The 23,578-nt window shown below is 39.0% G+C and overlaps 1 protein-coding gene across 2 annotated transcripts in view; it reads right to left on the bottom strand.

Annotated features, from left to right (window-relative positions):
- FAM162A (family with sequence similarity 162 member A) overlaps positions 1-23,390 on the bottom strand; it is a 29,375-nt gene extending 5,985 nt beyond the window's left edge. For both annotated transcript variants that reach the window (XM_069472701.1, XM_069472700.1), the window contains exons 1-3: positions 23,265-23,390; positions 4,836-4,958; positions 1,442-1,550 (exon numbers count right to left, since the gene is read on the bottom strand). In XM_069472701.1, the coding sequence (XP_069328802.1) occupies positions 1,442-1,550; positions 4,836-4,958; positions 23,265-23,298 (266 nt within the window). In that variant the 5' untranslated portion in view covers positions 23,299-23,390. The remainder of the gene's footprint in view (positions 1-1,441; positions 1,551-4,835; positions 4,959-23,264) is intronic.
- Positions 23,391-23,578: the final 188 nt, after the last annotated feature.

Raw genomic sequence — 23,578 nt, 5'->3', positions numbered from 1 at the left:
AGAAGAATAGATAGTCACTTGAGCTAAGAAGGACCAGGGCTTTCCTGCTGGAATAGTGCTAGTGAAAGTAATGTGCTACCTTGACTGGCAGAAGCAGAAAAGCTCTAATAAAGCTGTTGGGAACAGAAAGCAAATACTACCTATCTTCCTGCAAAGGATATCCTTAATGAACTGAGGTTTTTTTTTTTTTTTTTTCCATCATGACTTGAAAGCAGAGACCAGAAGGTTCAGGAATAGTTTCCTGCTGAAAGAGAACTTCTAGTAACTTTGTCAAAAGTCTCTGTCCCTGAATAGGATGATGCCCCCACAGGGGAAATAACATCTATTTATCTGAATCTCTCTTGGCCAAGATGCCAACCAATCATGGTCTTTAAAATGAGCCTGGGGTACTGGTTCTCAACTGGGGGTGACTTTCTTCCTCTAGGGGACATTTGGCAATGTCTGGAGACATTTCTGATTGTCACCACTGAGGGAACGCTACTGGCATCTAGGAGGTAAAAGCCAGGGATGTTGCTAAATATCCTACAATACATAGGATAGCTCCCTACAACAAAGAATTATCTAGCCAAAAATGTCATTGGTCCTGAGGCTGAGAAACCCGGGGTTGGAGGAACCTATACTCATCATCTACAAACTCTGAAAAAAAAAAAAAAATCCCAAGATCCCAGCCAAAGCTATGTTTAAGGAAGCTGGCAATAGCAGGCACTCTGTCTTGAATCCCAGAAAAAGAATGTGTTGCATTTAAGTAAATTTATGCCTAAAGTTGAATACTCAAGTGGATTTTGTAGGATATACTTATTATCACTGGGACCTAATTTATACACCCAAATTTAAAAAGTCACATTTCTGTAACTAGGAGATGAAATCAAACAGTTGACGGTGGCTCATGCCTGTAATCCTAGCACTCTGGAAGACTGAGGCGGGAGAATCGCTCGAGGTCAGGAGTTCAAGACCAGCCTGAGCAAGAGCGAAACCCTGTCTCTACCAAAAATAGAAAGAAATTAGCTGGACAACTAAAAATATATATAGAGAAAAAATTAATCATACATGGTGGCGCATGCCTATAGTCCCAGCTACTCGGGAGGCTGAGGCAATAGCATTGCTTGGGCCCAGGAGTTTGAGGTTGCTGTGAGCTAGGCTGACGCCACGGCACTCTAGCCAGGGCAACAGGGGGAGACTCTGTTTCCAAAAAAAAAACTATCAGTTGACTTCAGAGTACCTGACAGCTCTTCACTAGTCGCAATGCAACATACCAAGACAGGTTTTCTAGCACTGTTTTTATTCCAAATACTTACCAAAAGACAAAATACTTAGAGAAGTGAAAAATGTTTTCAAATTTGATTGAAAGGTTTAAACAGTCAGAACTCAGAGGAATTGCTTTTCCCTTAAAACAGATCAGTGAGAACCGAAAGCTGCTTACAACCCTAAATTCAGCACTCACGTGATAGTCTCTGGGATTTCATCTTCCTTTTTGAAGCGACCTGACCATATCAGGATCTTTTTCTCCCAATCTGTGGGTTTGTGTAAAGGCACTCTGTGGCTGTAGGTGTCTATGAGAAAAACCAGACAAGAAATCTTACTTATTTCTTATTTGAGATCATGACTCTCAAATTTAGCAACAGAAAAATGCTGTTTGTGCTTTTCAGCCAGTCACTTAACAGACACACTGAGAAACCTCAAGCTACTTAGAGCTTTATTTGAGTGGAATTTCTTGGGATATCTCATTTTCCACATGAGACTCCAAAATTCCATGAGGACTGAGGTAAAACAAAAGCATTATTTCCCAATATAAGCCCCACCCACTGAAGGCAGAAAGAACACCATGAACAAAGATATGGAAGTAAGGATGAACTAAGAAGGGAACAGTGAGGAGCTTGTCTGACTTCAGTGGAAAAAGTTTCTAAGGTAAGATCAGATTCTAAAAGACCTTGAATACCAGACTAAGGAGTTTAGACCTGGTTTGTGAACTACTGTACATTTTGAAGCAAGGAAGTTAATGTTTCGGGAAAATCAATCTGCATGATAGATAGATGGAAGAGAGAAAGGGGGATGGGGTAGAGTGGGCAGAAAGTCCAAATAGGAGATTGTAATACACGAGTGAGGTGATATGGTCTGAACCGGAATTGTAGCAGTAGGAAGAGAGATGAAGTCAGTCTGAGGATGACTGAAAGAATTTAGAGACTGATTAAGTTGAGGCAAAGAAGAAGGAATCTCGAAGAACCTCAAACTTTGATGACTAAGGCAAGAGCAGTACTGTTAACCAAAAGAAGACTACGAAAGCAACCAGTTAGGACAGGAAAAAGCATGAATGCTATTCTAAGATTTGTGGAGTCTGGATGGAATTTATGCCATCTGAGTTGCTTTCATTAAAAGGTTGGGAGTAGAAATAGACATCAGTGCAAAGCGAGAGCCAGAGAGAGTGACAAAGGGGAGCAGAAGGCCAAGGGCTAAGCCTTGGCGTGTGACCCAAGAAAGGGGACAGGAGAAAGAGGCAGCAGAGGAAATGGAGTGGGGGAAGGCAGATGAGCAAGAAAAGTACAGAACCAAAGACTGGAAGGAAGAAAGTCTTTCAAAGACAGCAGAAGGCACTGAAGTTAAGGAGCAGAAAAAGCTGGGAATCACAGAATGTCAGGGTTAGATGTGGCCGCCAAGATTATCTCAATCCAACTTCACCCACTGCCGGCATCTCTCCTGCAGACACATAATCTCCCTGACTGTTACCGACATGTCACACGCATTCCCACCGCCACATCTTTGCTTGTGCTGTTCCTTTCACCTAATCAGATGACAACAGCAAAAGGAACAGGAAAGTCATAGGAAAAAAAATATAGAAAGAACCAAAGACAAGAAAACAGCTTTAGAAGTATAGAAATAGTGCTGCTCTAGTCTTACCTTTTAATCCTTCAAGTACTTGGCACAATTCTTTTTACACTTTTTTAAATTTTATTTTTATTTTTTTATTTTTTTTTTGAGACAGAATCTCACTCTGTTGCCCGGGCTAGAGTGCCGTGGCGTCAGCCTAACTCACAGCAACCTCAAACTCCTGGGCTTAAGCGATCCTTCTGCCTCAGCCTCCCAAGTAGCTGGGACTACAGGCATGTGCCACCATGCCCAGCTAATTTTTTCTGTATATATTTTTAGTTGTCCAGATAATTTCTTTCTATTTTTGGTAGAGACGAGGTCCTGCTCTTGCTCAGGCTGGTCTCGAACTCCTGACCTTGAGCGATCCTCCCGCCTCGGCCTCTCAGAGTGGTAGGATTACCGCGCCCGGCCACCCTTTTTTTTTTTTGAATTTTAAGTAACACATACCCATTAAAGATAATTCAGAAAGTATAGATATGAAAAAAGAAAAAAACGGAAACTCCCCTTAATTCTACTGTCATAGCATAATCACTGCATTTCAATTTTGGTGTGCTTCCTAAGTTTTATCCTCCTGAGCATAACCATATATGTATATATGTACGTGTGTATGTGATTTTTATTTTTTTTTTAGAGACAGGGTCTTGCTCTGTCTTTATTATTTTATTTTATTATTTTTTTTAGGGAGAGGGTCTTGCGATGTTGCCCAGGCTGGTCTCAAGCTACTGGCCTCAAGTGATCCTCCTGCCTCAGCCTCCCAAAGTGCTGGGCCATTCCTGGCTGTGTGTGCAATTTGTATGTGTCATGCTTATGCTTACACACAATATAAAAAAAAAAGTCTGTATCCTGCTTTGTTCATTAACATTATGGTAAACATTTTCCATACTAGTACATGTTTATTTTTTCTTTTCTTTTTTGAGAGAGAGTCTCACTCTGTTTCCCTGGCTACAGTGCAGTGGGGTCCTTATAGCTCACTGCAACCTCATACTCCTGGGCTCAAGGGACTCTCCTGCCTCAGCCTCTGAGTAGCTGGGACTACAGGCTGTGCCACCACACCCAGCTAATTTTTCTCTTTTGTAGAGATGGGGTCTCACTTTTGCTCAGGCTGGTCTCAAACTCCTGGTCTCAAGCGATCCTCCTGCCTCTGCCTCCCAAAGTGCTAGGATTACAGGTGTCAGCCACCTCGCAGTACATGGCATTTATAAGCACCATTTCCAACAGCTGCATAATATCTCATCAAGTAGATCTAATATACATTAATTAATCATTCCCTGATTATTTGACATTTAGATTTATTTTAATTTACCATTATATATAAAAAATGGGAACATATTTATACTCAAAGCTTTTTCCGTATGTAGTGATCATTCCTTGGAACAGATCCCGGAAGTGAAATACCAGCTCAAAGGGTATAAATATTTTTAAGCTCTTAATAAATATCCTTTGGGAATGGTTTCTTTGCACTCACCAAGACCTGCCTGGTCCAAGTATACTCCCATGAAGAAAAAACAGGAAAATATCACCCAGGACCCAACAGTTTATATATTATGCCCCCTTTCCCCATAGTGGTAACAGTGACAAGGGTTAGAGTTAGGAATAGGACTGGATGTGGCTGAGTCAATGCCCAAACCAGAGCTTAGCCCTGGTTAATATTTTACCCAAAACATAATTTCTTAATTTGGTTCATCTTTGGGTTTCCTTAAAAGATCATTTCTAGACCACTATTTACTTCGGGGCATCTATACTCCTAGAGATAGCTCCAGTCCAACTGTTGAGGCAAGAAAGAGAGGAAAATGACAAACGAGGAAAATGAAATCATTATGTATGTGAGCATAACCAAGGTAAGTACAATATGGGAGGCCTGACCTACATGAGGAGGTATGAAGTAGGAACCCCTCTCTGTTAGGTTCTTTCGATTCCAAGTTGTCCTACTCTTTGGGCACTACCTACTCCATAAATGGAAAATAAAAACTTACGAGATGGAGGTCTGGAACTTTCCTGTGGTTTGGTGCAAAATCCATTTATTCTCTTCAAATCAGAGTTTCTGGTGAGCCTTAGCGATGAGGAAGCATCTCTTTCACATAACCTAAAACAACTTCCTAGAAAAGAGAGAAAAATATTTCAAAGAAAGAAAATTTGATATTTTCTCAAAATGAGAAATGCCTGTAATTTATAAATTTCATTTATAAAAGTTAGCTCATTTAGAAAATGAATATACTATACTATATGTAAAATACATATACTATATTTAATGTGCTATACTTGGTTCTGTTTTAAAATATAAATGTTTTACTGACTAGGAAATTGGGAATTTATAATGTAAAAAGTTTATCTGCTGTAAATTTTATGTGTACCTCTCGTATGTGTCTTGTCGTAACAGTAATGGCTCTGGTGGCAACAGTATGTATTACGGCACCCAGGCTGTTTAGGTAAAGATCAGCAACCTCTCAGAAGTGATAAACCAGGTCACCAAGTTGCCAATACTATTCTGGTAAACTCTGGGCAGGGGGCTGCAGTGGCCAGCAAGTGGCTCTCGAAAGCCCACTAGTTCCAAGCCATAATAGAAATCAATTTAGATGTGCTATGAATTATGTGTTATTTAAAGACTATATATTTATATATAAATGAGATTTTTTTTAGTTTATTTTAAATAGGTACACAAATTGAATATGGCTGATGCTTCCTGAGTTTCTTTAAATCTACAATCTCTCCTCCCTTTTAAAATTTTTTCCTTGTCATTCATTTGTTGAAGAAATTGTGTCATTAGTCCTATAGAGTTTCCCTCATTTTAGATTTTGCTGATTGCATCCCCATGGTGTTGTCTTACGTATTCCTCTAACTCCTCTATTTCTTATAAACAGATTTTTGAGGCTTGATAAAATTCAGGTTAGAGTTTTTAGCAAGAATATGTCATAGATGGAACTATGTACTTCATACTGCATCACATCAAGAGGCATATGTCAATTTTGTCTCTTTGTGATACTAAGATTAATCAGTAGATGCTATCAGTCTGATCCACCCCTTATAAAGTTCCTCAACAACTTTTCATGTTAATGTTTTCAGCAGACAGTGGTGAATGTTACTTAGAGCCATTATTTCATTAGGGGTTGCAAAATGGTAGTAATCTTTTCCACATTAACTATTAATACTTGGTTATCCTAAGGTATAAGTCATACAGGAAATGTGGAATGCTTGATTCTTTCCCTTTATTTACCACTTTTCAAATGAACAAACTGGTTTTCTTGCAACTTCAACAAATGATCTTTTGTTTGAAGGTAACATAAGGAACTCTTGCATTGGAACACATGATATGCTCCAGCCCATTTCAATTATTCCTTTTAATGCTCAAATATTCCCACCTTTAGTCACTAAGAACCCTTCTAAGTTGGTTCCTGAGGCCTTTCAACACGTGCTCAGTGGTCATTGATAGCTTCCTTACTTTCTGACAAGACGTTCCAGACTCATTTTAAATGTTTCCTGGCCCTGACTTGGAATCACACATTTTTCCAAGGAGCTCTGGTTCCTTTAAAGAAGAAACGTTTTTAGAGACCCTTTAGGGGGGCTCATTTTTATCACTGCTTCTAAGCCTTTTCAGTGAACGAAGCTAGGAAATACATACTTTCAGAAAATAAATACATTTAAGAAACTGGTTTCAGTTAGCAGTTTTCACTTTGATCTTTAGCATGAACAATTTTTAATTAATAAGTCAATAATTAATCAGAATTATAAGCAGAAATACCCAGAAATAGTTTTGATGAGGGTGGGAGAAAAGGAAAGTAATTCTGAGTATGGGGGTCATGGCACGAGAAACCAGATCTGAACCCTAGGGTCCTTGGACGTGGGAGAATAGAACAGAAACAAAAGCTGGAAAGGCAAAGGCACCAGTGGTAATCTGACCAGGGCTCTGACACTACATGATGCTCTGGATGCCCAAGACTTGCATCTAACGCAACAAGAGTGTGCCCTGACAGCTTTGTGGTTAAAGCTAATTTGCTAGTGGATAAAAAGACTGTACCTCTGAAGTTCCAAAGTCCTAGTTTAGTGTCTTGCAGCCCCAGATTTTGAAGCAATAAAGGGAGGTGAGGAAGTAGGAATAAAATATGGTTACAAAGGTGTTCCTCCCAAAGATGGGGAAAAACATTATTTCCTCACTTTTCTCCCTTGCTGCTAAAAAAAAAAAAAAAAAAAAAAAAAATTTTGAGCATAACAATTTAAAAGATAGTACTGTGGTCTTCTCATGGGAATATATTTGTGTTTGTATTAAAATTTTCAAATAGTACTTGTATTGATACATAATTCCCTATCATAATGTTCACTCTTTTAATGTGTACAATTTCAGTGGTTTCAAGTATATTCAAGTTATGTATTGATCACTATTATCTAATTCCAGAAGACTTTGATCACCCCAGAAAGAAACCCTGAATACATTGGCAGTCACTCCCTGTTTCCTCCTTCCCCCAGCCCTACAAAGCCACTAATTTACTTTTAGTGTCTATGGATTTGCATATTCTGGACATTTTATATAAATGCAGTCATATGATATGTGGCTTTTTGTGTCTGGCTTCTTTTACTTACTATGCCGTTTTCAAGGTTCATCCATGTTGTAGCATTTATCAGTACTTGATACCTTTTAACTGACAAATTTTATTCTATTGCATAGAGATACCAGATTTCGTTTACATATTAGTCAGCTGATGGACATTTGGGTGGTTTCCACTTTTTGGCCATTATAAATAATGCTCTTATAAACAGCATTTATGTACAAGTTTTTGACTGAACATATATTTTCATTTTTGGGGGGCATACACTAAGGGGTAAAATTGCTGGGTCATGTGATAACTATTTAATCACTTAACTACAAGACTGTTTTCCTAGTGGCCACAATATTTTACATTTCCATCAGCAATGTATGAGCATTGCAATGTCTTGACATCCTGATCCACATTTGTTATTGTCTACCTTTTACATTAAAACCATCCTAGCAGGTGTGAAGTAGCATCTCACTGTGGTCTTGATTTGCATTTCCCTAATGAATAATGATGAGGAAGATCTTTTCATATGCTAATTGTCCATTTGTATATCTTTCCTGGGGAAATGTCTATTTAGCTCCTTTGCTCATTTTTCAAACTGGGTTATTTGTCCTTTTATTGTTGAGTTGTGAGAGTTCTTTCCTTATCTCATACATGATTTGCAAATATGTCCTCCCATTCTATGAGTTGTCTTTTCACTATCTTAAAACTTCACTCCTTTGAAGTTTTTAATTTAGATGAGGTCTAGTATATCCATCTTTTGTTGCTTGAACTTTTGGTGCATACGTAAGGTCACAAAGATTTACTCCTACATTATCTTCTAAGAATTTTATAGTTTTAGTTCTAACAGTTAGGTCTGTGATCCATTTTAAGTCAATATTAGTATACTGTACAAGGAAAGGATCCAAATTTGTTCTTTGGTATGTGGATATCTAGTTCTCCCAGTACAATTTGTTGAAAAGACTATTCTTTCCCCCATTGAATTGTTTTGGCACAATACAGAAAATCAATTGACCATAAATATGAGAATTTATGTCTGGAATCTTAAGTCTATTCCACCGATCTATAACGTCTATCCTTATGTCTGTACCACATTTTTTTTTTAAACCTCATTCTAGAGTCCAAAGGTGCAGTGTCTTGATTATGGTAGCTTTGTGGTTAAGTTTTGAAACTGAAGTATGAGTCCTCCAACTTGGCTTTTTCTTTTTTTGTTAAAGATTAGTTTGCCTACTTGAATTTCCTTATGAATTGAAGATCAGCTTGTCAATCTCTGCAAAGAACCTTGCTGGTATTTGTTTGGGATTGTGTTCAATCTGTATATCAATTTGAGGAATACCACTATCTTAAAAATATTAAGTCTCCCAAACCATGAACATGGGATGTTTTTCCATTTATTTGGGTCTTCTTTAGCTTTTTTCAATAGTTTTGCAATTTACAGAGTACATGTCTTATACTTCCTATGTTATTCTTTTTTAATGCTATTGTAAATGGAATTATTTTTCTTAATTTCATGTTCGGATTATTTATTGCCAATTTATCTTGTATGCTACAAACTTGTTCAACATTCAGTGTAATAGGGTACATGTGTATTCCTTAGGATTTTCTATATACATGATCATTTCATCTGGAGATAAAGGTAGTTTTACTTCTTTTCTAATCTGGTGCTGTTTATTGTTTTATCTGCCTAAATTCCCTGGATAGAACATCCAGTATGGTGTTGAATAGAAATGTTGACAGTGGACATCCTTGTCATGTTATGGAGGAAAGCATTCAGTCTTTCACCATTAAGTCAGCTGTTAGCTGTCGGTTTTTCCTTTATCAGGTTGAGGAAGTTCCTTTTTATTCCTAGTTTCTGAGCATTTTTGTAATGAAGAGGTGTTGGATTTTGTCAAATGCTTTTTGTGTCTAGTGAGGTGATTATGTGTTTTTGTCCTTTATTCTATTAAAACGATGAATAATGTTGAGTGACATGTTATACTAACTTTGCATTTCTAGGATATATCCCACTTGTTAAGGGTGTATAATCTTTTATATGTTGTTGGATTTACTGAGTAGTAGTATTAATATTTTAAGGATTTCTGTATCTGTATTCATAAGGGATATGCGTCTGTAGTTTTCTTGAGATGTCTTTGTCTGGTTTTGATATCAGGATAACGTGGCCTCATAATATGAGTTGGGAAGTGATCCCTCTTTTTCTGTATTTTGGAAGAGGTTATAAAGGATTGATTCGAATTTTTTTTTTTTTTTTTTTTGAGACAGAGTCTCACTCTGTTGCCTGGGCTAGAATGAGTGCCGTGGCGTCAGCCTAGCTCACAGCAACCTCAAACTCCTGGGCTTAAGTGATCCTACCGCCTCAGCCTCCCGAGTAGCTGGGACTATAGGCATGCGCCACCATGCCCGGCTAATTTTTTGTATATATATATTTTAGTTGTCCATATAATTTCTTTCTATTTTTAGTAGAGACGGGGTCTCGCTCTTGCTCAGGCTGGTCTCGAACTCCTGACCTCCAGCGATCCACCCGCCTCGGCCTCCCAGAGTGCTAGGATTACAGGCGTGAGCCACCGCGCCCGGCCTGATTCGAATTTTTTAAAAAAATATTTGGTAGAGGCTGGGCGTGGTGGCTCACACCTGTAATCCTAGCACTTTGGGAGGCCAAGGCGGGAGGATCGCTGAGATCAGGAGTTCGAGACCAGCCTGAGCAAGAGCGAGACCCCGTCTCTACTAAAAATAGAAAGAAATGATCTGGATGGCTAAAATATATATATAGAAAAAAATTAGCTGGACATGGTGGCACATGCCTGTAGTCCCAGCTAGTTATTTTCCAGAGTTCTGAAAAAGTTGACTTTGACAATTTCTGGAAGTGTTATCATTGTTTTTTAGATAGGAATGGATTTTCAGAGGTCTTTACTCTTGACATACCAGAAATCAGAACCTCTATTTATGGGTTATCTGCAGTCTGATCTCTTTCATAAGAGGCCTCATTTAGTTCAGTTTTCTAGGGCTATTGATCCCAGAAAGCTTTGCCTGGATCTAGGTAAACACAGTATCGGTGACACCTAGTGGCAGCAAGTGTACACTACAAGGAAAGCAGATAAATTACAATTGCTCTCAGCTTGTTTCCTCATTTTAAATATAGAAAATGTAGTACTTACTTCACCAGGGCTGATTTGAGGGTTAAATGTAAAAACAAACATAGGAGTATCTGGTAAGATTCTGGAAACACAGCAGGCTCTCTAAATGTTAAGTTCATTTTTTTTGAAACATTATTTAAAACATTAATCTTCATAAAGCACTTCCACAGCACTTTTCAATTTTACCCCAAAGGTGGTCAGAATTTCTGACAAAGGTTATGCAATATGCAGTTATGAGGGCATGGAAAATGCCTGTGAAACTCTTCAACAGTTTTTCATAGTTCTTAGGATTAGGATAAAATTATTTAATGTTGTAATTCTCAAACTTTAGTGAGCATCAGAATCTGCTGATGCCTTTGTTACAACACAAATCATTAGGCTGCCTACCTCCAGTTTCTGAATCAATAGTTCTGGGGTGAAGGCTGGGAATTGACATGTCTAACAAGTTCCTTGGTGATGCTGCTACTGCTGGTTCTGGACTATACTCTGAGAACCATTAGAGTATTTTCCCCCTTAAATTGTGATTAAATATACATAAAATTTACCATGTTAGCTATTTTTAAGTGTACAATTCAGTGGCATGAAGTACATTTACACTGTTGTGCAACCATTGCTATCATCCATCTCTTGGATTTTGTCATCTCCCCAGAGAATCACTGGTTTAGTGTGACCTACACTGGGAATACTGTCCCTTTCCTCCTCTTTGGCAGGCACTTAGAAGGGAACAAGGTTAACTGGCAGCAAGCTAGAAGGACTCTGCTCTCTAAACAGAAAAAGAATCAATAATTATTTCCTTAGATAGCTGCCCATCCCCATCCCTCTTAATTAGACTGAAGGCAGTTTAGGGGAACAGAACAGAACAGAGGCAGTTTAGGAGAACAGAAGACAAGTTGCCTCTCAGCTCAGTTTAGGAAATAATAAAGCAAAAAATGTTACCATGTACACCTATCGGTCACATATAAATGCATATTGCAGATACTGATTCATTCAACAAATAATAATTAAGCCCCTACTATGTGCCAGGCACTGTTTTAAGCAATACACAAAATAGATAAAAATCTGTGCCAGTAGAACTTACATTCTATTGGAGAGTTACATATATGTTAGATACTAAGTGCCAGAGAGAAAAAAATAAACAATGGGGGACATGAAATGTACCTTTAGAATGGGGTATATGTGTGAAATTTTAGATAGGGATGTCCTCTTTGAGTATGTCACTTTTGAAGGAAGTAAGGGAGCTAGCTATGCAGCTGTCTGATGGAAGAATATCCCAAAAAATAGTAAATGCAAAGACCCTAAAGTGGTTTTAGGGCCCACAAAGAGGAGGTGATGGGAAGAGAAGTAGAATTGATGTCAGAGAGGTACCTGAGGTAGAGGTAGGGGGTAGGGGCTTAGACACATGAGATATTTAACTAGATCAGAAAATATCTCCCAACTTTTTCTTACTGCAACTTCATACCGTATGCAAATAACTTTTACCTCCCTACAGCATAAATGCTGATAAATATGATCTTACTATAACACAATAGAAATAATAGACCAATGTAAAAGTAATTTTTTAAAATGCTATCACTAAAAAAAGTCTCAAGTACTTGATGTGGTCTTGGTTTTTATCCTGTAATTTTAACAAAACGAAAGCATAAATAAGTTTTAGTATCATTATGAAGACCTTCATTTTCTATCTCAAAGAGATAGAATATATTGCCCCAGACATCCAGGCCAGAAATTTTCCATCTTCTGGTGGATCATGATTAAGAACATACAAACCAAAAGAAAAACAGCCCTTTAACCCTCTGGCTACACTTGTAGCTTGTCCCTGGCTGACCAGTTCTGTGTCCCCGGGGCCCTAGCAGGAAGTCAAGATGAAGCCTCACAGCTGTCTCTAAGGGACTGGCAAATAGCTTGTTAATCTTATATAGACGTTCTCAAACTATAATATGTATCAAAATCACATGGAGGATTTGTGATACAGATTATCGGACCCAACTGAATCAGTAGGTATGGATGGAGCCTGAGAATGTTCAGTTCTAACAATTTCCCAGGTGACGCTGCTGCTGCTGGTATGGGGACTCCAATTCGAAAACCAGCGCCTGAGAAGTTCTATTGCTAGCTGGCGGCCATAGTGGGTCAGCCAGGATGAGGCTGGATGAAGTACTGGCTTTTCTCGTGGTAGTCCTTTCTTTTCTATAAATATCCTTTCCAATCCCATGATAAACAGTGGCAAGAGGGGGGGATGCTTTTTTTCTCAGAATCTTTCAAGATCTTCCTGGAGATAATTGTCAATCATGCAACCTGGGACATGACAAATCTCTGGGAATCAGTGATAGTAAATGAAGGTTCAATAAATGTTGGAGGAAAAGGGGGCCTTTAGAAGATTATCTAATCTAGTGTTTCTTAACCGATTGTCAAAACCAATTGTCAGGTGTGTTGCAAGTAATCTGTTGCTACCTATGAAGCTGGCTAATGATTTACTTAAAAAAAAAAAAATAACCACACAGCATTTGTCAAAACCCAAAAAACTGTACATTACAAAGAACTTTAACAGACACAGATTTTAAAATAAAAACCAGGATGTTGGGAATACATACATGTATTTGGTAGCTCTACTCACTGGAAGGCCCTGGAATCAGTAACACCTTAGTTGCAATGAACACACCTAGCACCCAGATCTTGGTCTCTAAATACCATTCTCCATTTCTCCTTGGAGAAAAATGGCTGATTTTACCTTGGGACTGAGAAAATACAAGAGCCTGGAACATCTTTTAGATCCAGAAAGGAGGGACACAGCAACTGATCTAAAAGCCTAAACTGGAATTATATGAACAATAAATTATGTAGTAATAGGTTATAACCCAAAGTATAAAATGTATGCGTCCATATTAACATAAATAACACAGAATGAATAAATGAATAGGGAGAAGCAATAAATTTTCCTTCCAGAAAAACTTCAAATATATGTAGATACTCCTCCCTCTTGGATTCCTTAGTCCCTTTAAGTGCGGGCTGGACTCAATGACATACTTTCAAAGAATACAGAAAGGGAAAAACAGTAACTTTACAGGAGAGAAACCAACTAGCCAAGGTTAAAATTATCAGTCCCAAATAATGTGGATATCATGTACCATTTAATATGATAGGATGGGAAGGGCACTTATCTCCGTGCTATTTATTCTTCTCTAAAACCCATAACCCTAGTCATGGGAAGATATGAAACAAACCCAAATTGAGAGACATTCTACAAAATAACTGGCTAATATTACTCAAAACTGTCAAGTTCATGAAAATTAAAGAATGTGAAGCTGTCAAAGACCAGAAGAGACTAAGGAGACATGACATGCAATGTGGTTTCCTGAGATTGGATCCTGGAACAGAAAATGAGTATCATTGGAATAACTGGCTATAGTTAATAGTAATGTCCCAATGTTAATTTTCTTAGTTTTGACAAATGTACCATGGTTGTGTAAGATGTTAACATTAGAGAAAACTGGATGAAGGGTATACAGAAGTCTGTACTATCTTTGCAACTTTTCTGTAAAATTATTCCAAAATATATTTTTAATAACTTGGGTACTTAGGTTTTAATTATATCTTGTTTTTACTTTATATGTATCTTATGAATATTTTCTATTTACTTGATATTTAATATGGAAAAATTAGAATTTGACAGTATCTCTGTAAAAATGTCACTTTCACTCACTTGAGCTTCAATATACTTCTGGAATAAGAGAGAGAAGAAGGGACGGGTTACAGTAGGAGATGTGCCCGATCAGGATAGATGAAGAACTTGCAGGTGAAGTGTTCCTTGTGGACATGAGATGAGAACATGACACTTGATGGTATTCATCCTGTCATACTCTAAGACCTTGCTTTTCTCAAGTGTGGTTGACATCACCTGGGAGCTTGTTAGAAATGCAGACTCTCAATTCCCACTCAAGACCTATGGAATTTGAATCTGCATTTTTAATAATATCCAAGTGATTCATATGAACATTATATTTTGAGAAACAAATAGACACCCATATTCATTCAACAGTGTCTGAGTATTTACTGTGTGCCAGAAACACAAGACCAATAAATACCACATATTCTAAAGTCTAGAACAGTGCTATTCGGCCTCAGCTAGGAGCTTTACAGAAACGCAAATTCTTTTTTTATAGGCCTTCCAGGTGATGTTTACACATAATAAAGTTTGAGAAGCACTAGTCTGAAAAAGTGGATTTCAAACTTTGCATATTGGACTCATCAGAGCACCTTAAAAAAACCAATGCACAGGCCCAACCCAGACTAATTAAATTCTAACTTCTGGGAACAGAACTCTGGCAGCTATATTTTTAAAAAAGATTCCCCAAGTGATTCTAATGTGCTGCCACGTTTGAGAAACACTCTTCAACACAACCAGTTGGGAGTCCCTGTCCAACACAGGCTATATGAATGATCACGGTATACCTGCAAAGCTAAATACCTGTTTCTGGCTGGGTTCAAAATCCCTCTTTTCAACAGCTAATTCACTGAAAAGAAGCTCTGCTTTAGCTCTAACTTCTGCACATCAATAATATGTAATTTATAACTTTGAAACTTTGCAATTCCTGTACAGTATATTAAAATATGCCCAGCTTTCAGATTTTAGAGCATGTAGTATCTAACACACTGCTTAGTACCCGATGACGTGAAGTATATTGTTCTACAGTCTTACCTTCTCATCCCCCTTGGAAAAAAGAGATTTTATTTCACGTCCCTCTCCACAGCACCTGGCTGCCCCTCATGGGTAAATACAGTGTCTGATTATCTCACAATGAATGACCAGAGCCCAAAGAGCTGATCCTACTGCACTGATGGGAGACAGCTCAACCATCTCATTCCCTTTTTCTAATGGTCCAGAAGGCCAGAGGCTACTATGACCTTGGCTGGAAAAAGTAGCTGTTTCTGGGGCAACAATATTCCTTTCCCATGTCCCATGGAAAGATTTTTCCACAAATGCTTATTTAATCCTTTTAAAGTTGAAATAGGGTATTGCTAATACTATAATGTTTGTTTTGATAGCAAAGGGCAACTTTAAGGAAAGAACTTTGAAGCTTTTAAGTCTCAGGAGAAGAAAAGCTAGATGAATGCTTACCCGGAGGATACCCAAGTCCGTATACAATCATCCTTCGTTATCCAGGGGGGATTGGTTCCAGGACCTCCGGCAAATACCAAAATCTGCAGATGCTCAAGGCCCTTCAGCATTGTATAAAATGGCATAGTATTTGCATATCACTTATGCATATCCTCCCATATACTTTAAATCATATCTAGATTATTTATACCTAACATAATATAAATGCATGTAAATAGTTTATACTGTATTTTTAAAATTTGTATTATTATTGTATTATTATATTTGTTTTTTATCGAGGTTGGTTGAATCTGCAGATGCAAAATCCATGGACACAGAGGGCCGACTGTACATACACTAATCGATACTGCATTTTGTAATTTAATGAAATTGTATGTCAAATATTTGTAACTGCTCAGTAGACCTAGCAGAAAAAAGAATGATTAAGTTATGGTACTTATGTTGTTTACGGAAGTTAGAGCTCTCATTCCCACCTGGAGCTCACTCAGAATCCAGAACCACTGATTTAATTCCACATTAGAATCAAAGCTGGGCTGCCCTAAAAGCTGACTGCAACAAACAAAAGAGCGAACCTGAAATACTACCTTGCTCTGGGCCTTTCCATGACCAGACCTGAGTGGCTTGAAATCTCCTGTCTGCAGCTATACTGACAGGGATGGATTTTTTTCTGGCTTCAAATGCTGATTTGCCCTGCTCTTGTAAGTGACACTGACGTCCGGAAATGCCTGCCAGGCGACTAACACTCACAAGCCTAACCTTACCAAGTCAATGAGGTTCACGCTGAGACTGGGACTCAGATTCTAAGTGATGATATTGGCCTAACTTGTTTTGGCTCTGGGTATTGTGGCTATCCATGCTTCCCCACAGGTAAGAGTCCTTTTCTCTGCCATACCCCCAAAAAGGCTTTGCCAAACAGACAAAGCAGTTTTGAGCAGGGAAATGACAATAACTGGTGTCCTAGGAGTATAAATCTGAGTGCAGAACACAAGACCAGGCCTTGGTAAGGGCAGATGTGAGGGGTAAACGGAGCAGGAGTGGGAAGACATGGGCATGGAAACCTCCTGTTAGGTGGTGTCACAACACTGTAGTTCAGGGGTTGTGTAAAGGAAGTAAGACAGCTGTGGTAATGGAGAAGACCTGACATGTGAAAAATACTCTGGAGGAAAAATGGGGAAGACAGATCGACACTGAGTTTTTGTGGGCTGGCTAGACCCCTAATTACCACTTGTAACATTGTTTCTATGGGAAAAAACCTTTCAAAGTTTAAAAAACCTTGGAACCTAACCAGTTTTCAAGTCAAGCAGAGACTACTTCTCCCCTGGACTCCTTAGTAGTCTGTTAGTGGGAAATCCTTAAAAAGAAAAAAAAAAAAAAACTCTTGCAATTCTATGTATCTGGTGGTCAAACCACAGTGAAATGGGCCACTCCTTGGCGACCATTTTTCCTCCCATCAATCCAGCCCATAAAGCCCACGCTCAACAGTGGCTATTTGAAACTCTCTAGGCCTTAGCTGTTGACCTAAGGGTACTGTGACAGAAACAGATTCCCTGTCTCCATCTGCTTTCTCATCCTTCCCCCGCAGGCTCAGCAGAACACCAGTCCTCCTCCATTCTGAACTAGTGAGCCCTTCCATCTGTGATCCCTCTCCTGAGGAATGTTGTACCAAACTTATCACAACCTCTAGTTCCTGATTTTCCACTGCCTTTTCTCTGCCAAATATGTCCCCCATCTTTAAAAACAAAACCAAAAAACTTTAAATTATAAAATACTCATTACAGAAAATGTGACAGCTAAAAAAAAGGTATGAAGATAGAAGCACTCATAATTAGGAATAACTGGTACTTGAGACATTTTCCTATCCTTATATATAACATATACATTTTTCATAATCAGATAATACTGTATCTTCCTTATGTCACAAATACTTTCCACGATTTTTTTTTTCTTTTGGAGACACGGTCTTGCTGTGTTGCCTGAGCTAGACTGTAGTGGCATAGTGGTGCTACCACAGCTCACTGCAACCTCAAACTCCTGGGTCAAGTGATCCTCCTCCCTCAGCCTCCTGAGTAGCTAGGACTACAGGTGTGCGCCACCATGCTCAACTAATTTTTTTTTTCTATTTTTTGTAGAGATGGGGGTCTTGCTATGTTGCCCCGGCTGGTCTTGAACTCCTGGGCTCAAGCGATCCTCCTACCTCGGCCTTCCAAAATGCTAGGATTATAGATGTGAGCCCTGAATTTAATCATTCCCTAAAACTGGATTTGCTTCTCATTTTTCACTACTACAAATGTTTCAAATGAACAGTTTTCTACATAAATCTTTGATGGTATTTCTGATTATTTTCTTAGAACAAACTCCTGGCAGTGCAAGGTTAAAGAGTATGAACCCTTTTAATGTTATTTATATATATAACAACAAACTACTTTCCAGAAAGGCTGAACCAATTTATACTTCCACCAGTAGTTGATGAGAATTTCTGTCTCATTATACCACAGTAACACTGATAGTCCACTACGTTGGACAAAACATTCACTTGTTCTCAACAGGTCCTATAAATAAAATACTGATCTCCTTCCTTTCATAGCTCTAATGATTAAATGAGTGGCATGTATTTACTACCATCACTTCACCACCCACATTTTATTTTGCTATGGTGTTTCTTTCCCCAATCACTTCACTAAAATTGTTCTAACATTAATGATCTCTTTCTAGTCATATTACATTTTTAGATCCTCATCATTAGTCCCTTTGACTCTACTCTTCCCATCTTTGTGGCCATTGGACTCTAAGATCTCATCCTTCTACAAAGATTCAATTCGTCCTTACATCATACCACCACATTTTCTCACTTCATCTCCAATCTTTATGATCTATCTTCTTTAATGTCCTCTTTGACACTTCCTAATACTTACACTATGTCAGGCCTCCAAGGTTCAGTCCTTGCCACTATTCTGTGCTACTCTCTGGAAGGACTCCTCCATTCTAACAATCAGCTCCACACTAACTGCTCCCATATCTTTATCTCCATAACTTTACTGTGTTCCTCTGTCCTTAGTTCTTCAACTGAGAGGTCCCATCATCACCTGTAACTCAACACCACTTACGACTCAATAATGCACCATCCATGTTCTCTGCCAAACCAACACAAATCTTTGATGGTATTTCTGATTATTTTCCCAACTTTCTTATTTCTGACAATGGGGCAACAATTTTGCAAGCTTGAACACTCAACAACTTGTCTTTAAGACCGTCCTTACTCAATGTCTCCAAACTCACACAATAATTTCTTCAAGACCTAGATATATTCCTTTGTCATTTCCATCATTACCTCATGTATCGATTACTATAACATCTTCATAGGTAGCAGCAATTCAACTTGTACGCACTTGCCTTGTTAATTTTCCAGAAATGTTTCTTTTATTACTTCTCCTGCTTAATGCTTTTTTTGTCCAAATTCATCTGGTTCAAACTCCTCAAAAGACCACACTTTATCTCCTATTACCTCCTGATCAAAATCCAAGGTAATCTTTCCTCCCTCACACTGTCTCAGACTCATTACCACCCCTACCCGTGCTCATGTTACTCTCACACCCCTTTTGTTTCAACCCTCCAACTGATAATCCTAACCTAAAGCATTCTCTGAATTCTTGCAGCCAGTGGTGTCCTGGCTCTTGGGATGGGGCTGAGGGACAGATGCCCTGATTTGTATTGTTTGCCAATAAACCTCACCATAGCACATTTTAAGCTACCAATGTAATGTCACTGATTGTGAAATTAAGAAAAAATTGTGCACAAGGCCCATAGGAACTGGCTCTGGGACACCACAGCAGCACTTATAACCTGTTCTGTAATCTCTAACTTTATATATATTATTTTGTATAGGTTCTCCAGGTGTATTATATAGGTTTGTTCTTTGCAATAAACTGCCCCTAGGAAGTGGGGCAGTCCATTCATTTTAGAGCTTTCACAGGGTATGGGGTGACCACTGTGCACTCAATAAGCAGGCAAGGCCTGGAGAAGGGTGATAAGCAAAGCCGAAGATGGGGATAGTTAAAATGGGCATGTTCTCATTTAGGGTCGGTCAGCAAAAATAAACAAAAAGAACAATGAAGGAGCAGAATGTAGTGGAAATAAAATCAGAATGGGAGCCAGAGGATACTGGTTATGTCCCAGTTTCGTATCTGTGTGATCTTTAGCAAGTCAATTCCCTTCTTGGCCCTTAAGTTTCCTCATCTGTAGAAACTAGAAACTAGGGGACTGGATTACCTAACTTCTAAGATATCTCTAGACTCTAATGCTCTGGGATGTGGGTTAAATTGACAAGGAGGCAACCTATAGTCCAGTGGTCCCCAACCTTTTTGGCACCAGGGATCAGTTTCATGGAAGACAATTTTGCCGAGGACCCAAGGTAGGGGGAATGATTTCAGGATGATTCAAGTGCATTACATTTATTGTGCAGTGAAATCTCTCTGCTAATGATAAATCTGTATTTACAGTTGCTTCCCAGTGCTACTAGCATCACCACCTCAGATCATCACGCATAAAGAGTCTCATAATGAGCACGCAAGCCAGATCACTTGCATGCAGTTTACAGTAGGGTTTGCACTCCTATGGGAATCTAATGCTGCTACTGATCTAACAGAAGGCAAAGCTCAGGTGGTGATGTGAGTGATGGGGAGTGGGTGTATACATAGATGAAGCTTCGCTCACTTGCTCACTGCTCACCTCCTGCTGTATGGCCTGGTTCCTAAATAGGCCACAGACTGGTACTGGTCTGCGGCCCAGGGGGCTGGGGACCACAGCCATAGTCCATTGCATTGGTTAAAAATAACGATAATAAATTCATTTTAATATCTGACCAATCAATAGAGTCTAGGGCAGCAAAACTGTTCTGAAGATGTGAAGAAACCTTCTTGTAAGGCCATTCCATTCCTTTGATCTAATAACCATTCTGTGGAAAGATACAACATTCTCAAAGTTATATCTATTTTATTCTGCTTTCAGGAGAAAAGAGGCATGAAAACTCACCTAATATCTGTAGCACATTCCAAAATATTTCCTAGTATCCCTCATCCAAAAAGTATGTATTGCCTGTCTATTATGAGCTAGACATTGATAAATGGTGAGGATTTAGTTAAAAAAAAAAAACAAACCCAGATCCAGTCTTTGTCCTCACAGAACCCACAGCAGCATGGGTCAGTAACCATTTCATTCCTAGTCATCTGTATCAGTGCTTTTTAACTTAAATAGCATGAACTCCTCTGAGTAGCAAGCTATAGACCCTTTCAGAAACAGGTATTCAATAACAAAAATTTGAGTATAACTTGAGAGGTTCAGAGGACCTCTCAAATGTGGAGGTGTACAACTATCACAAGTTAACAATGTTGACCTGTTACATACAAAATAATAAACGAATTCAAGCTCATAAAAGCCTATATTATGTTTTCTATGTTGTATTTGCTAAAGGAGTATAGCCAAGATTTCTAAAAGAAACTAAAAGTAAAGTTCTATCATTTAAAGGATTAAGTTTTGATTATATGAAATTTCATTCACCTAGAGTATCTTTTTCCAAATAATATTCTGGATAAGTAAGGTATGCCTAGATTATGTTTCTATTTGATCTAGATAATTCCTTTGGTTAAGGCTCCTTATCGATCTTTCTTGAAAAACCATTTGCACATGAATGTGTACTTACATTTCACAAATAAATCTGCATTTCATGCTCTTCCACTTCACATTAATGAAACCTAATTAGTCATGACAAATTCATATACACACATATACTGAATAAACAGCTTGAACAATATCAAAGAGCACAAATTCTAAAATTAGAAGGCACCAACTCCTCTTCTGGCTCTAACATTTTCTGGCAAAGTGATCTTGGACAAATCATTTAACTGTCTGACCTATGTTTCTTCACTTATAAAGTGGAGATGGAATAAAATTTACCTGAGAGGGCTGCTATGAGAAATCAATCAAATAAAATAATGTATATGAAAGTGTTTATCTATAAGATGGGCAAAAGCAGGTGAAAGACACAGCAGATTGTCTGGAGTTGCTCACAAAATATCGGATTCACAGATCATTTGCAGAGAGTTGCTCATGTAACACACTTAGTGTGTTATTAAAAATTTTCTATCTGAAATAAATTGTTTTTAAATTGTTCAAGGAATTTTCTTGGTTAACTCCCCAATAGTGAAGTTCTTAAACATGAGAAGATGAAATTACTTACAACACACTCAGTCTTAGTCACAGATGTTAAAGTCCTTTTCACACAGTCCATTTTAACTTTTTCACAGAGCAATGATTCTTTTTCACTTGCCTTGTTTAAAAGGTTTATAATAGTTAGCAGGATGTACATAAAAGATTTTAGGTTAATTAGTTCGATGAAACTGACAAAAATCAATGAAATCAATAGTATCAGGGCTTTTCTTTTTCAGTGGAGCAGGTGTTTGCTTTTAAAGGAAGTAATACTCTTCGGTTTGAAATACATTTTCCAGTTCATTCTCCACTGGAACACATGATAAGCCATGGAAGGGACAACTTTTTTTTTTGGTTATGTATCCAACTTGTGAAACTATCTAACATTCTGTTTTTCTTTTTCTTTTTTTGGCCTTACTTCACTTACATTTACAATGTACATTTACGTTATTTCAAAACCAAGCTTGGGGCTATTCTTTCTTTAAAAATTGAATTAAACAACTTTTTAATGATTTGGTACAATGGAACAGAAGATCATTACATCTTATCAAATCTCATGAAGTTGACCACACCTTTATCAAATCTCATGGAGGGGACCGAAAGAGTGAATTGCCTTGGTACCTAGAAAAAAGTCAAGATGGAAAAAAACAATCTTTCTGAAAAATGGGCAAAAAGAGAAACAGAAAAAAGTCAAGGTGCCAGCATTCTGATTTCTCAACCCCTACTAAGCCAAGGCTCTGTTAGTTTCCCCAAGAAGGCAAATTAAGCTCTCATTACCTGACTTCAAAATACCTATTACATAAATGTCAGCTCCAAAACAAACTGCAGATCCTGCAGTTACAAAACACTTTCCTCCAAGAAATTCAAAGCACTTAATTGCAGAATTGTTTAAAAGTAATGTATCCCCCATTTTAAGAAAACAATTATTCCTTAAGATCTTAAATCCCTTGCCTAATCAGACACTTAATGGGTAGGAAACCCCAGAATGGAGGATTTCTGAGAGCTAGGATAAATTCTTGAGATGAGGGGGCAAGGGGAAAGAGGGGAGACTCACGTAGAGCAACGGATGGAGGTTAGGGTGGAAAGTGATGGGCAGCAGGTAGTTCCAGGAATGGCAGGTACATTAAAGGCTGAGCTCAGGGGAGTCTGGGGACAGGGATAGAGGGAAGGGACGGAGCAAAGGCCCGTTAAGTTGGTGGGAACTGGGAGGATGGTGAACCAGCTGCGAGGGTTAACTCCAGGCCTGCCTCCAGTGTCTGCTCAATCCTTGTTCTCGCCCAATATTTACCCTAAGGGGGCAGGATTCCGAGCAACCTGAGAGGGGTGCGTCGTTGAACAGAGCAACTCCTGGGCCTGGGAAGGCCCCAGGATTTCCCCCATCCCCAGCGGCCAGGGGCTCCCTTCCCTCCCTCAGCCCGTCCTACATCTCACCTGCCGCCAGGCGCAGGCCGCGGAGGCTCCCCATTGCCGCCTACTCCGCCGACCAGCACAGAACCGCGCAGGGCCGCGGTGGCGCTGGTACGCACAATGTCACCGAGCGCAGGATAGCAAAGGGCACAGGCGTGCTGGGGGCGGGGCGTGCCCGACGCGGGGGCGGACCCGCATCACGTGCAGGCGTGCGGGACGTGCGCGACGGGTGGAGGACTCGGGCGGTCCCGCGCCTCACCCCTTTGGCGCCGCTGCGGGGCCGAGCTGTGGGAACGCCCCTGTGCAGCTTCGGGTCCGTGCGCCTTCGCCTTATTATT

This window comes from Eulemur rufifrons, chromosome 7 (genome assembly GCF_041146395.1).
Source record: "Eulemur rufifrons isolate Redbay chromosome 7, OSU_ERuf_1, whole genome shotgun sequence".
NCBI classification, from domain to species: Eukaryota; Metazoa; Chordata; class Mammalia; order Primates; family Lemuridae; genus Eulemur; species Eulemur rufifrons.
The sequence above is the reverse complement of the archived record's forward strand: the minus strand, read 5'-3'. Positions and strand labels throughout refer to the sequence as shown.